The following is a 19,951-nucleotide window of genomic DNA, read 5'->3' as shown; positions in this document are numbered from 1 at the left end:
CCTAGCTCCTTCCTCTGGGTGGAAACGGTTTTGCTTCATCCCTGACCCTCCTGGGACTGGGACACTGAGCATCTGCAGGCTGGTACTGGGCAACCTGGGCAGAACTGGACCATAGAACCCACTGAAGAGCCTAAAGGAGTTGCTGGAGTGGTTTAACCCCTTCTTCTCCCCAGCCTTTGCAGCCTTTGGTTTCCCAGGCTGTGACAATTCAGGGACAGCCAACATGGTACCTTCCAGCCAGAGTGATGATGGGGACAGGAAGCCCAGCACAGGCAGGGGCTGCAGCTCAGCAGTAGAAGACCTGGGGCAGCGATGCTGTGGCATCACACAAGCTCTGATGCCACCAGGACATCCACGGCCCCGTGTAGGGGCTGCTTCTCCCTCTCGCAGCCCTTACCCCTGGGGTGCAGCAGCTGCTCCCCCTGGGCCGTGCAGCAGTTGGTGGATGGCAGGGTGTTGCAACATGCCAGGGAATAATCACGATAGCTCGAGCGGTTGCCCTGGTGCCGGCTTGGCTGTTGCAGTGGTTGCTAAAGAGAGTGGGCGTGCGGCTTCCTCTGGGGCGATCTGATTTCTCCAGGAGTGTGGTTAAGGCACGTTGAGGAGAAATCGTCCTCCGTGGAGCAGGGACACAACCTCTCCACCAGCAGCAGCGGCTGTGCCGAGCAGGCAGCTCGGGTGCCTGGGCACGCACAGAGCTGTTTGCTCTGGGGAGAAAAAGCGATTAGCTTGTTCATCTATCCTGGGAAAACATCATCTGCCAAGAGAGAGCAAAGGGAAGTTTTCGGTGCAGCAGAAGGACGTTTGGGACCAGCACTGAAGAGCGAGCAAGGCCACCGGCTGCTGCCAGCTGAGCTCCAGCCCTCAGTGCGGTCCTTGTGGGGTGGCAGGAGCAGCAAGGAGGGAGCGCCGGTGCAGCAGCCACCTCCACGTGACCTTCCGTCCCTGCTGCCACTGCACGGACCTGGCAGGAGCCGGGCGGCTCCGGGGCACCGGCCAAAAGTCACCTCCGCGCGAGTGCAGCCAGGCAGCAGCGGCAGCCTCACCCCCAGAGCCCCATGTCGTGGGGCACAGGGCAGCACCTGCCCCCCGGGCTTCCCAGGGCCTCGCTGCGGAAATCAGGTAAGCCCAGGGCCCCCAGACTGCCCCGGGGGATCCGCGCTTCTCTGGTGCTCCCTTCTGCGGGGACGGGCTGCTGATCCCGTGGCATTGCGCTGCACTGCATATACAGGTGACTTGGGACCCGGTTTTCATTTTTTTGAGATATCATGGTACTTCAATGCTTCAGTAACTGGTTGAGAAGCTGCCCTTCTGCTTCTGCCTTTCCATATCCCGCAAGAAATTCCCTTAGAATACCCATCCTGCAATTCAAACTTTCTTCTTGGAGAGGCACTGGGCTGGATAGGGGGCTAATGCAATCCCTACAAATCAACATGGGCGGATACTTTCTGTATTTAGCAAAATACCTTTGAACTAACATCAAGCATTCATTACTGATTGATGTGCATCTCTGTCACTGGCAGGCAAATGCGCAGAGCAAATATTTGGTGAGATATTAAAACTAAGTTTATGACTGTCAAGGACTGCTAGGCATCTGCCACTGTAACAAAACTAAACCAGTGCTCCACATGCTGCTTGTAAAAGGCATGGGATGTCTTGGTGATTGCTAACAGACTAAGATCCCAGCCTTGCTATCTTTGCTTATCACAGTCCAAGGTAATTAAATGAAATGATTAACCAGCACACCCAGTCCTGCCTGCCAGCAGAGAGGCACTTGCTGCTGCCTGACGGTACAAGTATTTCCAACTGGTAACTTCTACATCCCAGACAGCTCAGAAAGCCTCAAACCTGGTGGGATTTTTCTCTTCTAAATCCATGTGCATGAACACAAAATTCAGCGGGTGACCATGGTGACATCCAGAGTCCTTTACCTTTGGGGTGATGGCAGGTGGTGACACATGAGCAGCCCAGGCTGAGTCCAGCACCTGCTCTGTGCTCCCTTAGGTGGGTGCAGTGCTGGTGCAAATGGGGGACCCAGCCCTGGGGGCTGCGGTGCTGGCACAGGGCTCAGCAAGGGTAAGCAGGACTGGGGACACTGGACAAACTGGGGAGACTGGCTATACTAGTGAGAGAACACTGGCTGTACTGGAGGGGAGCACTGGCTGTACAGGTGAGCAGCCCCATCGCCAGCATGTGCTCAGCAGAGACACAGAGGTAGGAACAGCGGTGACACGTGGCAGCAGTGCTGGGAGCTGCAGGGATGTGTCCCCCAGCCCGGTTTTACATTTCCATTAGGGTTTTCTCTGCCTTTCTGACCTTGTGACCCCGTGCGGTTTATTTCCGACCGTCAGGGCTGAGTGAAGGTGAGGGGACCTGGGGTGTGAGTGCCTGCTGCCCTGAGGCAGCCACCTGATAGCTGGGAACTGCTTCCCACAGCAGCCACATCAAGTTACACTCACCCTATTGCATTATAAATACCAGAATTAGCCTTGCTTAATTATTTAAAACTATAGATTAAAAGCAGACAAAGGCTCTTTGACTCCTTCCCAGAGCACACATATCATTTATCAGGGGTACGGTCGCCTGGTGACAAGCATGGGGGAGCATGCCAGGTCCATCGGTATGAAGTGCTCCCAAGCTGCTGTCACAGCTGGAACCAGAGGAGAGGAAAATCACAGTGAGGATGGGAGGTGGTGCCATCTCACCCAGGGAGGGTAATGTTTAGCATCTGCCAATCTTTGGGCTCACATTACTATTATTATTATTGTTATTATTATTATTATTATTATTATTACTATTATTATCATTATCATTATTAACATCATCATCATCCATCACCAGGGCAGTAAGCCACAGCAGTCATTAGGCTAATGTGAATTACAGGTATTTTGTTCCAGGTTGTTGTAACAGCAACACATGGATTTCTGGGGTGATAAGGCACATTTTGCGGGCTCAGCTGTGGGGACTCGCCCACCAAAGGGCATCCAGGCACTGCGAGCCTCCCCATCCAGCAGCACCCACATCTGACTCACTGAAGTTGACACCTGGGTGCCTCCCTCTGTCCTGAACCCACCAACCATGCAGAAAGGGGCTTCCTAAAGCAAGTGCCTGACTTTGAGGTCAAACCTCTTGTCCTCCTGGCAGCTGATCCTCTGCAGTGCGGGTGCACACCTGAAAGCTGCTGTCATCAGACAAAGCTTTGGGGCTTTCAGAGATTGATATGCAATTCTATCCCATTTTGCCGACCCCAGCTATTCTGTATTTCTAAAATACAGTTAATTAACACTAGAAAAATCATGCAAATTGGCAAGTGCCATCAATTGAAGAATCCAAAGACAAACTTCCAGCTTCATTCTTTGTAGCACTTAATACACAGCGTGACCTTTTCTGCCATTACTCTCTCACAAGAAAAGCTGTAGAGCCAAACGCCAGCTCCACTTCAGACACTGGAAATGCATTGACAAAGAGTTCATGCTCTAAAATGAAAAAAAGATTAATTTCTGGTTAACAGGGAGAAGCATGCAAGTGCTTAAAAGTAAGAGGCCAGTTTAAAGATCCCACATACTTCCACCTCCATGTGCAAACTCTTTCAAGAAGTGAGGACAGGCCCTGCTCCTCTCAGCCTTCCCAAGAGGGGTGTGAGGGACAGTACTGTCACCCTGAAGAAAGGAGGGCTCCCCAGGGACCGGATGTTATTGGGGTCTGTAGCCCAGAAGAGGGATGGTTTCCCCCCATAATTGCAGTTAAAAGTGTCAGAAACTCGCATCGCCTCCCAGGCTGAGCTTACTTGTATAAATAGCTTTAAACTCGCTCTGCTGGCCTACACTATTGTTTTGGTTTTGCAGCTGCCTGACTTGCAGGTCGTGTATGACCAGCTGCTGTCAGCAGCCCTTCATTAATCTCCTGGTTCTTTAAAAAAGACATATTCATGAATAAATCCCAGGCATCCAGAAAACCAAAGGTTCTTCCCTGTACCAGAGTTTTAAGTGATCATTTCTGCTCAGGAAGTGGTCTCTTGGGTCAGTGGTTTTACAAACCCAGATCCAGGCCTCTGACCCTGGATATCCTGAGGTTTTTGCCCAGTCTTATCCCTTCTACCAAGTAACAGGGTCTTACAGGATTACAGACAGCAATGTCCTCTGAGTATAGATCCCATTCCCAAAATAATGCCTTCTGACTGTTTTTACATGGGTGGCATTTCACAAAAGCCCATTATCTGCCCAGAAATTGATGCCAATACAATATTTTTTTAAAAAGCAGTTTGGTCATCATCTGGCCCTATTGACAAAAATCTTCTGAGATGCTCTAGTTAGAAAATCAGTTCTCAAATGACACAGACAGCAGAAATAAAGCACTGTGAACTACATTTGCTTTCTAGATTTCAGCTAAAGTTGAACACTGACCTGTGCTGCAGAAGGCAGCATTGACAGCTTTGCAGTTTAAGGATGCAGGTGGCATGGAAAAGGGCTGAGGGACGTGCAGGGTTAAAACGAGATGTCAGAGCAGGCAGGATGTCAAGGGGACCTTGGCAAAACACAAGTCGGGCATCTCACATAAAACCTGCAAAAAGCAGCTGCTGTCCTGCTGCACCCTCCATTCTCCTGTGCAGGTGCAAGTTGACAGGTGCTGGGCAGGACCCCAGACCTCCACTCTACAGCTTTTTAAACCCAACAGCTATGGATTAACTTCATTTCCAACCTGTTCAGTTTTTCCCCTTGTAAAGAACAGCTGTAGCCATGTAGGCAGCAGTAAGCAGAGCTGCATCCCTCAGGTTACATGCCCTTTCCAGGAGTGTTAATCCCTTTAACATTCCTGGGGATTATTTCCATCCCGACAGGACGGTAGCACAGGCTGCCTGCAGCAGCGCACAGTCCTGACGCAGAGGGGCTCACAGGGCAAGCTACCACCAGGAGACAAGTTAATCCTAAATAAATACTCTGTAAAGGGCATCTCCTCCTTGTGAGGGAAAACCAAAAAGCAGCAGCAGCCAAAGGAAGCATAGCCCAGCTCCAGCCGTGCCCAAATCCCCATGTCCTTGGGCATGAGTCAGTCCTTCACCTCCTCTCCCTCCTCCTCTTCCTCCTCCTCTCCAGGAGCAGGCTAAAAGGTTCCTCCTTGTTCTGGGGGACTGCACAAAAGCCGCTCAGCACCCCAAGCAGCACAGCCTGTTCTACACTCCTAGTAGAGCATATTTAATATATATTTGCAGCATTCATGCTTTCAAAAGCATTTAGTGCTGCACCAAAGCTGCCTGATATCCTGTTTCCCAAAAAGATTGTAGCTGAGCATAATCAGAAGTGGAAACAATTTGTCCCAGGATTGCAGAGTGATGATTTTATTGCAACGCTCCCAGGAACTGGGGGATTTATAAGTATTTCCAGGTGGTCTGAGAAGGAATTTGGGCTTTGCTTTAGACCAAGATATTAAAATGTCATTTTTGTCCTCCAGTCAGTCCCACACCCTGGGGCAGGAGGGTGGCTGGTCTCTGGGCCACCTCAAAGACACTGAAAATTCCCTGTGTGGTCTCCTAGAAAACTAGTAGAGACTGGAGGCTCATTTCACAGTACAGTTGAGAGAGGAGATAAATCCATGTGTGAAGTCCAAGTACCTGCCATGTCCCTGGCATCCTCATCCTGGCAGTCTTGCTTTTTACTAACAGAAAAGCAGCTGGAAACACACCTTCTCTAGAAAGCCTCAAGCTTCTAGAAATGAGGAAAGGAAAAATACCTAAAAGCAAGCAAAAGCCTGAGTGTGTTGAAGCAGAGTTACTTTTTATAAGCAACACTCCAAAGCAGACCTATTTAAAAGGTCACACTGTCTTCCCCAGTACAGCAGAGGGTCTTAACATCCACATGTATTTTTTTGTTTATGTCTTGCCAAGAACAAAATAAAAATGTCCAACACCTTTTGCTGATTTATGATGGTGGCCAGGGAGGTGCCAGAGCAGAGCCTTGTTCATTGATCTATGGCTGAATAATGCAAAAACAGACATCCTGCTGTAAATCCACTGCAGAGACCTGGCTTGATATACACCTACAGCACCGTAAATAATGACAAAAAGCAGCGTGATAGCACTGTGTCTCCCTTACACAGACATGCATTATATCAGAGATGATAGATCTAATCCCCGACAAACATTTTGCACCAGGTCCTATTTTCCAACCTGCCGGAGAAAGGATGCCCCGTCCTTACCCCCAGTATAACCCCAAGCTGTGTTCCAGACACACCAGTATTTTTATATTCTCATTTTTCTTTTTCTGTTCAGTGAAAATGAAGACATTCCTTGAATTGTTCCAGGCTGAGGGCTTCTGAAGGTTTAAAGTGCTTTTCTTGTAGAGAGGTTCAAGACTCCTTCTAGTCCCAGTCAGGGCTTTGACTTTGTCCCCGGGCCAGCAGTACAGACACCTGGGGAAGCCAAACCCTCGAGGAGGGTGTCTGCACACCCCTAGGCACACCTAGTGCAATGGAAACCAAGCACAGAGGTACCTGCAGTTTACTGAGGCAAACTGGACTCCTCATGAGGACTTTCACATGCTGGTTTAACAGAACTGGGCCAGAAAAGCTTCCCGTCCATTTCAGTTCCTCCCACTCCTTCCTTCTCAGTTTTTTTCTTAATTTGTACTAGTTTAAGGGAAAAGTTCCCCATCTGCCTTCAGTAAATAGGTTGATAAATTGCTGCTTCTTTGCAAGCCTCGGTCATGCAAAGTTAAATTGCTGCAGTCTGGAAATAGCCACATTAGCCCATCCAAAACCTCCAGGCTCACCACGGTACTCCCTCAACATGCCACATAAGAGAGAAGGGGGGCCCTTCCCTGATCATCCTTGGTGTCTGGGGAAACACCACAAGCCCAGACTGACGGCCTGGGTGACACCACTCCATGGGGTGTACATTGCTGGGTGTGAGACCTATGGGGATGTGGGGAAAGCCTGTCCAAGCAAATCTCCCAGGATCTGGGTCTTGGAGTAGGGAAGAAGGGACTCCCACTCCTGAGTTGCAAAAGGAAAAACCATACATCGTGGAGGCAGGGGAAAACAGTATTTAATAAATAACAGTGTTGCACCAGTGCCCCAAGAGCCAGCACAGCTTAGCAGCAGGACCTAAGAGCTAATTGGTCCAGAGAAAAATACCAAAGTCACTTGAGTTTCAGCCATTTACACACTCAGGTTGGTCCTTCAGTCTTGGTTGGATGCTTAATCCTTCCACACTTGCTACTCACTGCATTATCCCCCAGAAGAGCACATTAAGATAGAAAAATCCAAGATGGACATGTCCCAGCCCTTCTCCTGACATGCATTAGGATTTGGTACCAACACATAACCAAGTGTGGGCATCTGTGTCACTGAAGGCAGCTCTGGACTAAACAGGAACAGCAGGAAAGGGCAGTGGGATGACACGGTGACATTGAGTCTAGTCTATTAACACAGCTTCCAAAAACAGTGTTTCCATTAAAATGACCTGGCATTTTATTGAAGTTACTCCATGGAGAGCCTTTTTTGTTTGAAAAATGAAGGTATAGCTTTGCCATTTGAAATAGGAGTTCAACCATTTCATTCATGCCAAAACAAACCTTTGCCTGTGTACCTTCCTTCCTTCCTTCCTTCCTTCCTTGTCTTTTCTCTGCCTTTTCTGTGGGAAAAAAAAAAAAGTACAAGAAAAAAATGAAGCAATTTTACCCCAGTGAAAATCTGATATGTTTTCTCATTGTTCAAAACCTGGCTTTCATCTAACAAAAATTAGCCATGAAATTGCACTGCCTTAACCCTTGGCTGTTCTTCAGTCCCTGCATCTCTCTGGAAGGCAAGGCTGAGCTCCCAGTTTTCAGCCTGGGCAGTCCAGCCCCACAAGGGTTTGAGTCAGCCTGGCACTTGACACCAAACATCAAGCCACACCACCTTCCCTTCTGCCAGCAGTGATGTGTGATCCTAGAGGAAAATAATGTGATACAAAAAATCACTGGTTCCAGCTTCCAAGTGCACTTTAAATATGTACCGAACTATTCACCCCAATTACACTCCTGTAATGGGCTCTGATTTGTTTTCCTTTGTTCCCAAACCAGTAGGGCACTGGCCACATTAACATTCAATGAGAAGTTGTTTGATATTGAATCTTTTCTTCAGCAGTATTATTCCTTACACAATTCTGTTTGATTGCAATCCACTTCACATTTTTAAGTGCTTACTGACTATGAAAGAATGACCTAGCCTGCTTTCTCTTGGCTTTTTTATTGATTTCTCTTTTAAAAAGGTTTTATTCCTTTTATACATGAGATTGAAATAAGAGAAAGAGGCAACATTACTGAACAACTGTTTTTCTTCCAGCTCCATCAACCCATATAACTTCACACTAGGCCTCAAAAAATACTGTAATAATGAGACACTTAAAGACATGAAGCTGCCTACACCCTTTTCCTGGGATTTTTTTGTTCTTACTGGTAAACTTCCAAATTTTTCAAGTGAATAGTCAGGAATAAATTGCTCTTTCTGAGCCCCTGATTAGACCATACAGTGAATAATTGGAGGTAGACCTACTGTGCTCCTCATTTAAAGATGCAGCCCACCACATGTAGTTTGTCTTACACCTTGTGCTTTGCACTCACTTTGTACAGGAGTTTTTTGTAAAGAGAAAATGTAAAGGACTTGGAAAACATCAACAGTGAACATGCCCTGTGGTTTGCCTGAAATCCAAGCTGCCATCCCTTCCAAAACAGTGGGGTCTTGTTCTTACATCCAGAACATACAAATTATTGCAGCATGATCATAGACTGCATGGGCGAAAGATGCTTTTCTTGGCACTGGACTCGATCCTGATGAATAGGTCAGCAGGATATCAGCAAAATCTTTCCTTGACAAGAGGTTTCAGATACAGCAGGACTTCCTCAGGCCAATGTTTCAGAAGCCCCTTAAATCCCACAGCATCTTCTTGTGTTATGTGACCAACAGCCTCATCCAGAATACCCAGAGCAGCAGCTCAACACAGTCCACATCCATGGGTGCTTCCAGTTTTAGTTAGACCTGTCTTACATTAATTAATCCTTGGCACTAAATTCTGCAGCCACTGAAGCGAGTGGCTGGCAAGTAATTTAAGTGATCTAATTAATATGTGTCTCATCAACAACGCAGAGGGAGTATTTTTAAAAACCTCTAAGAAACCCACAGCAGCACTTGAAGGCATGTGCACTCAGACACTGACACGGGTGTCGAGCAGCCAGGAAAAGCACCAGTCTTCTCCTCTGTCTTGCCCAGGGTTCTCACACCAAGCAGAGTGACACTTCTCATGCAAACACCTCATTTTTTCTTCCAGCATCGATGTACACGGAAATACAGCGGGAACAACCAGATGGTGGGAATATCCTGACTCACCCAGACTACATAGATGGAAACCCAGACCTCATCAAACCTAAAAAGCTCCTAAATCCTGTAAAAGCCTCTAAGAGCCATCAAGAGCTGCATAGGGAGCTGCTGATGAACCACAAAAGGTAAGAGGAGGTCACAGTCTGCCGCTGGAGCAGGTCAAGAGGTGCTGAGCTGTCAGAGCTCAGGAGCTGAGGCACAGGTGCCAGTGACAGACTGCAAGCTGGAAGGGCATGATAAATCCCCTCACTTGCAAACAAACACAGTATCCTGTCCTCTTTTGCTGTATCCTTTCCTCTTTAATGTGACCATTTCTTTTAAAAGAAAAGCAGAACAAAAAGCCCCTGCTCTGCTATCCTGAAGCATTGGCAGGCACTTTTTAGAGTCACAAGCACTGGGAGATGCAAGGCATCCCTACAGTCCCTTTTTGGTGTCCCTTGGAGGTTTTCTGGTTTTTCTATCTCCATCACTGATGTGCCAAGGTCCCAGCAATGTACAGCATTCCTGGGCACTTGAAGGTCAACCCAGAGGCAGGAAGAGGTGCAGGCTGGATGCAGCCATTGAAAGCTGAGGTAGCACTGGGGTGAGATCATCTGTACAAGAAGGCCACTCACCAACTCCCTAAATATCAAATGGGTAAAGACAGGCTAGAATTCATATTCCTGACTTCCTACCCTATCATCCCAATTTAACTCTTTTTTTTAACAACATCAGGAAAATTATACCAATGATCAAGAAACTACAACTGTATAATTCCTTTGTGGCAGCTGTCTGAACATCAGTGCAATAAAATCATATTCTGCTCAGAGGCTTTTATGCACAGCAAGAAATCTGCTGGCTTTATATTGACATTTTCTGAACACCCTGAAATACCCTGACACAATAGCTCTTTGGCTGCCTAATTAAAAGGAGCACAGCCTCTGTTCTAAAGGACTGCAGTCATCACAAGAACCAGACACGTATATTAATTCAGTGAACAATCAAGCCTGCCAGCAGGGTGCATTAATCAATACTGGCACTGGCTGGGCTTGGGTTTGATTCGATTTTCCCAGAATCAGAAGAATTACAGGGACCTTTCTTTGGCATCAAGGCAGATGTCACTATACCAGCCAGATATTTTTAAAAGTCTCTGGCTTGAGAGTGACCATCGCCTCCCTACTGACACTGCTCAGTTTAAAGGGTCACCCACCAGCACTGGCTTTGATCTCACAGAACATTATTCCGGTCTAACCATGATGAAACAAAGGAACAAGAAATCCCTGCAATGGAAGCAGCCGAGAGGAATGGCAGTGAAGGAGGTGCAGACCCTGTGGCATCAGAGATGCACTTCATACTGGCAAACACAAAGCACATCATCTCTTTGTCTTCAGTTCTGGGCCTGCCCCCGTGTCACATCCACGTGTGCCACCAGGTGCTGGCAGGAAGCAGCTCCACCACAGCCATCCTGCACCACCTACTCATGTGGCCCCTCTCAAGCATCAGTTTATCCCTGCTCTGGCTCTGACCTCCCAAGTATTTTTCAGCAAATATGTGAAACAAACCCTACTGCAAAAAGTAATCCATTGTTGCTGGTTTCGCATCACTCTCAAATCCACCAGTTTTGCTTCCTGGTAAATGTTACCATAGAGGGAGAGAGGGGAGAAGGGGAGAGAGAAGGAATTATGACTTGCTCCTGTTTCTGCTTTGGTTGGTTTTCCCCCTCAAGCAGCAGGGAGAAGTAACTCAAATCAGCAGCAAGTGTAACAAAATCCTTATCTTAGTCAACACCTCTGGGCATTAACAACACAGGCTGATTAAATCAAAGAATAGTAACAAATCTACAGGCAACGTTGCAAGCTGTCTCCAGGAAGCCAAGGCAGGTTTTCCTTCTCTCAAGCCTTGGGAAAAGCAATTTTGCAGCATCCAGGTTATTCCTGCCTTCAAAAACCACCATGAAAGCTCTGGGGCCAAGGCTATGGCTGCCTTCACTAATGTGTCTCTGAACTTTGTCCTGTCATAAAAAAAGAAATTACAATAGGAATTATCATTAAAAGTGGTACTGGAAGGGTGCAAGCACTGGGCCCCAGGCAAGCTGTGACAGTGCAGAGGTTTGCTGTATCTGGAGAGGATGGTTCCTCTCTCCTCCCTGCCAGTTCAGCTTCTTGTGATGTGAGTTACCACCTCAGCACCTGCCACCCTGCCAAGAAATCCATAGCCCATAGGGTTTGATGCCTCTACTTCCAAATAACCTTGGCCAAAACCAACCAGCCTTTGGTCAACAGATACTTCCTGGTGCTGAGGAGGAACTTTACATTAACAGCACTCTGCAACCCCCTGCACCCTGGGCAAGCCCTTAGCACAGGCATGGGGAGGTCCCCTCCTCTCTCAACACAGACCTGTGCCCACAGGAACACCAAACACCACCCAAAACTACTCTCATAACTACTTCAGGTATGGCAATATCCACAGTGTGAAGTTTCTGAAATTTGTTCAAGGAATGCCCTCCACCTTTTTACCTCACATTTATGCCTTGCCTTCATGGCCCTGCTGTGTCTCCTTTCCTGTGATCCCACCCCTCCCAGAACAGGGGTTGAGATGCATCAGGTGGGCAAAGGGGAGTCAGACACCTGCGCCATCAGCAAACCCTCCAGCTTCCAGGAGAAAAGGACAGTTCATTTTGGGCTCTTGATCCAAACTATCCATATCAGCAGGGGCGTCGTCTGCCCTCGGCTCCGAAGCAAAGCTTCAGACGAAGCGAAGCTTCAGATGGGATGCGCGGGGAGGGAAGGAGCTTCCAGGACAATTACTGCAGCCCAATGACTACCCCTGCTGGTGGGAAAAAAATCGTCATTATTGCACATGTTATCGACGCCGCTGAATCTACACCTGACACCGTTAAAGCCAGTAACAGCAGGAGCCTACGGAAGGTCCCGTTTTCACAGCCGACACAGAAAGCTGTGGTACCCCCGTGCAATGGGATCAGCAGAACTTCCAGCACCACACGTGCCATACACGAACAGCAACCTGTGCCCACCCCAAGCAGGCAGCCCAAGGCACCATCAAACACCCTCAAACCTTGTGGATGGATTTGTGGGTCAGGGCTGGTTCGTGGATCAGCTCTCCCGTGTTTTCATTTAGGACCAAGACAATTTTTGGGGTTGCCAGGCTGGCAGTGGTTACACCTGAGGTATAGATGCTCTGGCCCTCATTTATCTGCTTTTTATCCACAGAGGTTTGGGCGTGGAGAGCAAGCCAGAGCTGCAGCGAGTGCTTGAGCACCGACGGCGAGACCTGCTCATCAAACAGAAGAAGGAAGAGGAAGAGGCAAAGAAATTGCAGTCTCCTTTTGAAAAAGAGCTATTAAAGAGGCACCAGAGGCTGGATCAGGTAGAACTGAGCTTTCAGCCACCCTTGGGTTATCCTAACCACCCCGACATATGGCAGAGGGGAGGTGGGCAGGCTGAGGCTCAACCCAAGGCACTGCTACCCCTCCATAAAACAGGAGCCAAAATACATCCTTCCCTGCTGCCTCACACAGCTGCAGCACTCTCATCCTCACAGTGGGATCCACCATGTTTGTACCACTTTGCCCAGGACTCCCACTACACACCACTGCCCTGGGTCTCCTCTGGGTCCCACACAGTGTCTGTGGGGCATTTTTTCCCAGTTCAAAGAACCCTAAACTGCATGGGGGCTGTTGCAGCACCCACCACAGGAGGGCTCAGGATCCTGCAGTGTGGGGTGAGAGGCTGCAGAAGTGCTGGAAGAAACATTGCTGCAATCTCACCCAAACTGCTCTGGGGAACATTTCCTGTACCCTGGCCAAAATTCTGCCTGGGGAAAGCGATATTCACTGTGCACTTGACAGCAGCACAGCCATGCCCTAGGTGGTCTGTGCCTGCCCTCTTATCCAAACCAGTGCAAGCAGTGAGCAGGCTAATTACCACTGAGAATAAAGTCATTGCCTCTCCTACTTGCCTGTATTTGCACTGCAAATGGATGAAACGAGTTTTTTTAATTAACAACACAACAATGTCCATCAAGCTGAGATCACTTGAAAATCAAAGCCTGGAACTCTCAGAGAACAAGGAATATGAAACAAGGTGGTTTATGGAAGATCCATAAAGACTTCACATATAGAAGTAAGGCAGTACAGTTACATTCCTCACTTTAGACTATACCTAATGGTGAGAGCTTTCCCAGGCTCACAGGCCTCCTTTGCTGGGAAGGATTCAAACCTTTTCCTCCCTCTCCCATACCAGGTCTGAAGTGAAGCCCTACCCTGCTTTTTTGATGGAGATGTTCCTCCCTGGAGGAAAGAAAAAATTAATGTTTGAACAGGACAGAAGGAGAAATTAAGGGTGAACATAGGTCTGGTGTGATGGCTTGTCAAAAGAGAGCCACTACATGTGCACTACACACTCATTCAGCTTTGGTCAATAATAACTGGACCCAGCAATAATGAAGCCTCCTGTTTTAACATAGCTGATGCCCTTTTGTCCTTTCATGTGCACAATGAAATCTTTCTTACAGCTGGAGAAAGAGCAGGAGAAGCAGGAAGACCATGCACCAGAATTCATTAAAGTCAAGGAAAACCTGAGAAGAACATCAACGGTGACAGGAGACGAGAAAGCAGCATAGCTTCTGCCAAAACCCATCAGGATCCTACCAAGGCCAGCGCCACCACCCTCACTGAAATCTCTGTACATGGTGGACATTCCCAGCCATGCCACCGGGGCTACCTGCGGTTATTAACACTTGCTCCAGTAGAAGGCACAGAAAAGGTTTTCCCAGACCAGGAGGGAATCACTGTGGAAAAAGTGCAGTATTCACCAAAGTACTCACACAAGTGGATGCAGAGAGAATGGTGTAATTTTCCCCCCAGATTGTGGGTGCACACTAATCACCAGCTAACTCTTGGTTAACTCTAGAGATAAAAAAAATATTTAAGACAGGGAAGTCTGTGTAGGAACAGCTTGGAGGACTCCTGCTTCTTCCTGGAGGCAGGTTTGCCAGGCACAAGGGGACAAGGGGGCAGCTGCAGCTCTGGAAAGCCTCCTAGAAACCTGGTAACTAAAAGGGACAACCTGTGTATTACTGAGAACCGCCCAGGTGACCATAGTGGCTTTCCCAAGGGTCACTGGCTTTGCACCAGTGTGCCAGTCAAGCCTGGCTGAGACTGTGTGTCCTGGCAGCACTCCTGTACTATCAGAAAAACTAACCTCTGTGTGCCCTTACCAGTACAGCACAGGCAGGTGCAGCTATACTTCATAAGCATCTTTAAACTGCGTTTCAATATTTGAAAGTGGCTTTTTAGGCAGTTCCATGCTCAGGCAGAAAATACATTGGGCTGTTCGATCAATACCCCAAGTGGAAGGCAAATGCTCTGTGCAGAAAGCAAAAGCCGTGTGTTCCCAGCATGGGTGTCCATGGAAGCATGCAGTGACCAGGCAGCAGATCCCTGTGGATGCAGCAGACAGACAAACTGCTTCTTGGCCCTGCACTACTGAGCTTCATCCCCTCGCCCAGCAGCTGGACATGTCCTATCATAGGGACCCACAAGAAATGTCCTGTGATGGAGAGGGGGTGATGTGGTCATGTCCCACCACTGCCAGGCTGTCCTGTTAACCACCCTGCACGCAGCTGGTGCCTGTAGGCACCAGAGGTTACAGGGCATGTAAGTCCTAATGCAAAACTACTTGTCACTGCTTCTCATCCCCTTTTCCAGAGGTCAGATCTGCCTCATTGCAGTTGCCACATTGCAAAGCTAAAACTCTTCTTGCTGCTGGTATAGCCAAGCTGAGGTGGATGGTGCATTTGCACCATGTATGGACAGAGCCTGTCACACTCAGGGGGCACCCATGCCCTGGGATATCCACATCCAGAACTAGAAGTGTGTTTTCAGGAATATCTCAGCTTCTTGCTTCTCACATCAACCCTGATAAAAAGCCTGAACAGCATAACTCACCAACTGCCTTTGGACACTGGCTCTTGAACGGCCTCAGTGGACCTCCTCAGCTGGGCAGGTAATACCTGGTTAATCAACATTTACTATTCACATCTTCAGTGGATCTATATGTAACTTAAGGGAAACTGGGCATTTATACATATTTATTAAAAAGTTACTAATCCATTCTCTAATCTCCTGGTCCAGTGGGATGTTTCATTTCAGAGGGCTGTTGCTTGACCTGGCAGCTTGAGTAAAACATCTGAGCCACATCACAGGTCAAGAGCAGTGATACAGGTATAGAGCTTCTGTGACAGACTGGACTATAAAGGCCCTTAACTCAGCTTCAGTCCTTGAGCACCCCATCTCATGGCACTGCCTCTGCTGTAGTTTTTAAGGCCCTTGCTCATATGCTTATTCTAAACATGATTTTATTTCAGAAATCCAGTGCACATTGTTGCTATGGGTCAAACAAGATTTGAAAGGATCTATTATGTTATTTACAACTGTGAAGCTTTTTATACAGGTTATGATTAAAACCATAAGGAAGAAGCAGCATCCAGTATTTTTTCACAGGGAAAAGAAAGCCAAATTTCTCCAAGGATAAAAAGGTGTTGCTAAGGGTGCTTGTATATAGCTGTAACGAATGCTGCATGATACTCCATAGATAACATCGGTGTAAGTAACAAGCCAGAATTACTGTGCTGAGGTTTTGTGAGGAGTTATAGCACAGATTAAGTAACCTTGATCAAAGAGCTCAAAAAAATTCAGCAAATTAATTTGTAATTTTGCCACAGATGGAAATGCACTCCAGGAGAGGCAATCTGTCGCTCCATATGCACCAATGAAATCAGTGTTATCAGCTCACCCAGGCTGGGACAGGGGCATTTATGCAAGTCCTTGGGTGGGAGCCATCCAGTAAGGTCAGCAATGAAGAGGCAGAAAGGATTTTGCTGCTCTTCCGAAGTATTCAAATATTACCTGGAGGGCAAAAATAAATCAAGGTGTCTCCCTTTGATGCAGTGTCCACGAAGCAAAGAGAGGGGCTGCACCCAACACAGTCCATTGTGGCTAAGGGGTGTCTGGGTCATTTCCAGCAGGTGTCCCGAAGGGCAAGGGAGGGCCAGGTCACGCTGTCCTAATTCAGTCGGGGCTAGTCGAGTCACAGCAAATCCTTCCAGCAGTGGAGAGACAGCAGAAAGCCCCGACCCAGCTGCCGACCCCGACCCAGCCCCACGGGCTGTGAGCTGGGACCCGCCAGCAGGGGCAGCCAGCGCAGGCAGCATCCTGGGGCACACAGCAGGGCACACAGAGCTTCAACCCTGACCAGAGCTCCAGGCTCCACCCCTCGGAGATGGTACATGGAAAATGATCCTTCTATTGTTGAAGTGTTGGCTTAAACTTCACAGCATTTTCCAGCACAGCTCTTCTCACCCCTCTGAACTGATAACCCCCGGCTGGGCTCAGACACAGAGCCCGTACAACTTTCACTGATGCTCTTGTGCTTCATGGCACAGAAGTGAGGAGGTGGCACCCTAAAAAAAATCAGTGTAGGCATCACCAGGAAGATTTTGGGGTATCTTTGTGTCTCTATTTCTTTATTTTCTCTATTTCTTTAACTTTTTCCTATGCCCCTAAAGCACATTCCTGAATAAAACTGGTGTATCCAGAAGACACAGATTATCAGAGTATTGATGGAAGACAATTTTTTGCACTGTGTATGTTGCTTATATGTGGTATGTAGTCTGTATTCTGTGTTGGTGCTTATACATTTATATAAAACTATATGTCATGCACCTCTACTGAATTAACTCACAGTTTTATGTGGACACTTCTGAAGAAATAAACTAAATGATGATTGCATATTTTGCTCTTTTCCACAAGGAACTGAAAAAGCTTCAAGGATACAAACAGACAACAGCCAAATAAACTGAATGAACATAAAAACCGGTGAAGTCTGACACCAATTCCTTTGTTAATGTTGTGTTAACTCGCTCACCAATGAGCTCTTTTCATCATCTGCCCCCAATACTGCAGCCAGTGCTTATTCCCAGACATCATCTCAATTTGATGAAATTACAAGGGCACACAAATTGTGAATCAGTCTTTGTGCGCTGAAACTTCCAATCTGATTTCTAACTGACTGTGGATGCCCACCTGCCTGGCAGAGTAAAATCCACACAAAGCCAAGGAAACACATCCTTGGTTTTTATTTAAAAACACATTTTTGAACTGACAAGTAATCCTCACACCAACGAGCCTAGTTCATTATTTTTAAACATTTTTAAAGTTGCTTTAATATCAACCAAAGACTACAAATTTAGTAGATAAGAAAAAGAGATGATGCTTCACATGTGCAGGTCACACACACCATGGTTCCTGAGAGCCAGGACTAAAACTGAATGCAGTGAAGCAAATGAAAAGGACTTCTCTGTCACATTAGCAACATCTTTATCAGCACAGATGCCAACATCCGACTCAGAACAAGGCAGAGGTGGTGCTTGGATGCGTTTCTCTGACAGCATCTGCTGGGGTTGCCACACTGGGAGGTATGTGGTGTTCCTGACCCTCCACACTCTGTGGCACTGGTGTGCCAGTCAGCTCCTCACTGGGGGTGAGATCTCATTTGCTTAACCTGTTCTTCAGGTCAGGTTTCCAAAACATCGTCCCACCTCTTTGATGCTTGTAATAACAGCTCCCTTGCTACCCTACCATGGCAGGTTGTGTAGTTCATTTCCTGGCATAAACCTTCCAAAGGGACAAATCTTCTCTAGGCCTTGGGTTAGACATGAGACATAGGCACTCACACAGGGCTTTGTAAAATGCTTTATCAACCTTTCCTAGCCCCAAGCAGCAAGGTTTCAATGGGCTGTGCCCCAAAACTCCTTACTGTGATCACACACCTCCTTCCATGCATGGATGCCAATGGTAGTCATTCATTGTGACAGTTCCTCTTCTGTGGAAGAGAGTAAGAACCAATCACTTCTGCTCTTTAAAGATAATAACCTTTTAGCTATGCTCAAACTGCTCCATTGCCTGGAATTTCTCTTACTGACAGAGTTTTCAATACCAGCTTTGCTCTTTATCCAGGTCACGCTGAGATCTCTTCTCCTATGTACTCACTCCTGAAGTGCTCCTAGATAATTTGCTGCAGTGAAATTTCCTGTCAAGGAACACTTACATTTTACTGCCTGATTTAATCCTCATGACTGCCTCAGAAATGGCAAGTTCTGGTTTTCTTCCTCAAGCCAGTGGTACCCTCAGACTGGCCCTGGCTGAACACTCCTTCTCGGGAATTTGCCTCTGCCTATCCTACGTATTTCTCCATACTTAGATCATTTCCCAAAATGATCTAAAACTGCCACAGACTGAACGGTCTTGTGTTGATGAAAGCATTATATGAAACCTTGAATTGGCCACGATACTGGCAAGATCCAGCCTAATTAAAATGGTCAAAAATGCAAAATTATCAGCAGCATAATAATGAGGGTGTGTTCCAACACACCATGACCAGGTGCTCTTGTGGGTTTTGTTGGTTCTCATCACAGCCCATGAGATCTCTGGGTATCCACAGGCACTTGGAGACCAGCTGGGTGTGCAGCTCCAGTGGCTCTCCAGCTCAGATCTCACTAACACAGACTGGCAATGACTTACTCAGGCAGCACCTCAGTCTGCCCAAATATAAATCTGCATGAACATCAGGTTGCAAAGAGATTCAGGGACAGGCTTTTTCCAATCTGTCATCCCTCACCCTCCCTTCAGGAGAGCCAGACTCACTCGCTGAATTGCAAACAGCATTCAAGAAGCACAAGGCCAAGCACTTCTGACTCCAGAAGAAGGAAATGTAAGAGCAAATGGAGAAATCCCATGGAGCACTTCAAAAAGATGTACTGCCTCCCAAGCACTCATGACCCCGAGTCACTGTGGGATGTGATGCTGAGCAGTACGGATCAGAACACGGCACATCCATAGGACACCCTGTCGCTCTGGGAGTGTGATGGAGCACAAAGGCATCTTTAATCTACCAGTGATCCTAACACACCTTCCACTGCCCGTGACCCACTCACTGCATTGCAGTCAGCTGCTCTCATTGACTGCTGCTCCTCGTGGCTGCCGGGCTTGGTTCAACAAGGCTTAAAATTATCGTTACCCAAAACTACATCCAATTTCCCAACCTTTGCTTAACTTCCCATGTTAAAGCAAGCCTTCCATAATGTGAACCCCACGCGTTCCACCTCATTCCCTGACAAGGCAGTTTCCAGCGTAGGTCTGCAGCGGCAGCACAGACCCATCGATGAGCTGTGGGCAGGGGGAATCCGCTGCTGGATTCCTCTCCCGTCAGGCTCATCCTGGGGTGAGCAGGGTGTGAGGGGGTGTGAGCTCCCATCTCCTGCCCACGGGGCACCAGCAGGGACAGATTCAGGACCGCCGGAGATGAGGACAGCACATGCCCCGTGTCAGGCTCCCTCGCCCCCGGCACAGCCCCGCATTGCAGACCTGCACCCCAAGCTGCGGGAAGGGCCGAGAGCAGTGCTATGACAGAGCTGGGAAAACCCTGAGCACGTCAGACCCCCAGGTAAGGGGCAGCGCCATCCCGAAGGGTGCTGCTCTCTACCCGGAGCAGGCTACGAAAACAATAAACCAAAATTAAACAATAAACCAAAATTAAAAACA

General features: G+C 47.8%; 1 protein-coding gene across 1 annotated transcript; it reads left to right on the top strand.

The window, feature by feature from the left end:
* Positions 1–962: 962 nt before the first annotated feature.
* FAM107A (family with sequence similarity 107 member A) lies at positions 963–17,140 on the top strand. The gene is made up of 4 exons (XM_069028402.1): positions 963–1,122; positions 9,302–9,476; positions 12,561–12,717; positions 13,864–17,140. The coding sequence occupies exons 1-4, from the start codon at positions 1,059–1,061 to the stop codon at positions 13,969–13,971; spliced, it is 504 nt and encodes a 167-aa protein (XP_068884503.1). The 5' UTR covers positions 963–1,058; the 3' UTR covers positions 13,972–17,140.
* The last annotated feature ends 2,811 nt before the right edge of the window (positions 17,141–19,951 follow it).

Source organism: Aphelocoma coerulescens, chromosome 12 (genome assembly GCF_041296385.1).
Source record: "Aphelocoma coerulescens isolate FSJ_1873_10779 chromosome 12, UR_Acoe_1.0, whole genome shotgun sequence".
Taxonomy (NCBI): Eukaryota; Metazoa; Chordata; class Aves; order Passeriformes; family Corvidae; genus Aphelocoma; species Aphelocoma coerulescens.
The sequence above is the reverse complement of the archived record's forward strand: the minus strand, read 5'-3'. Positions and strand labels throughout refer to the sequence as shown.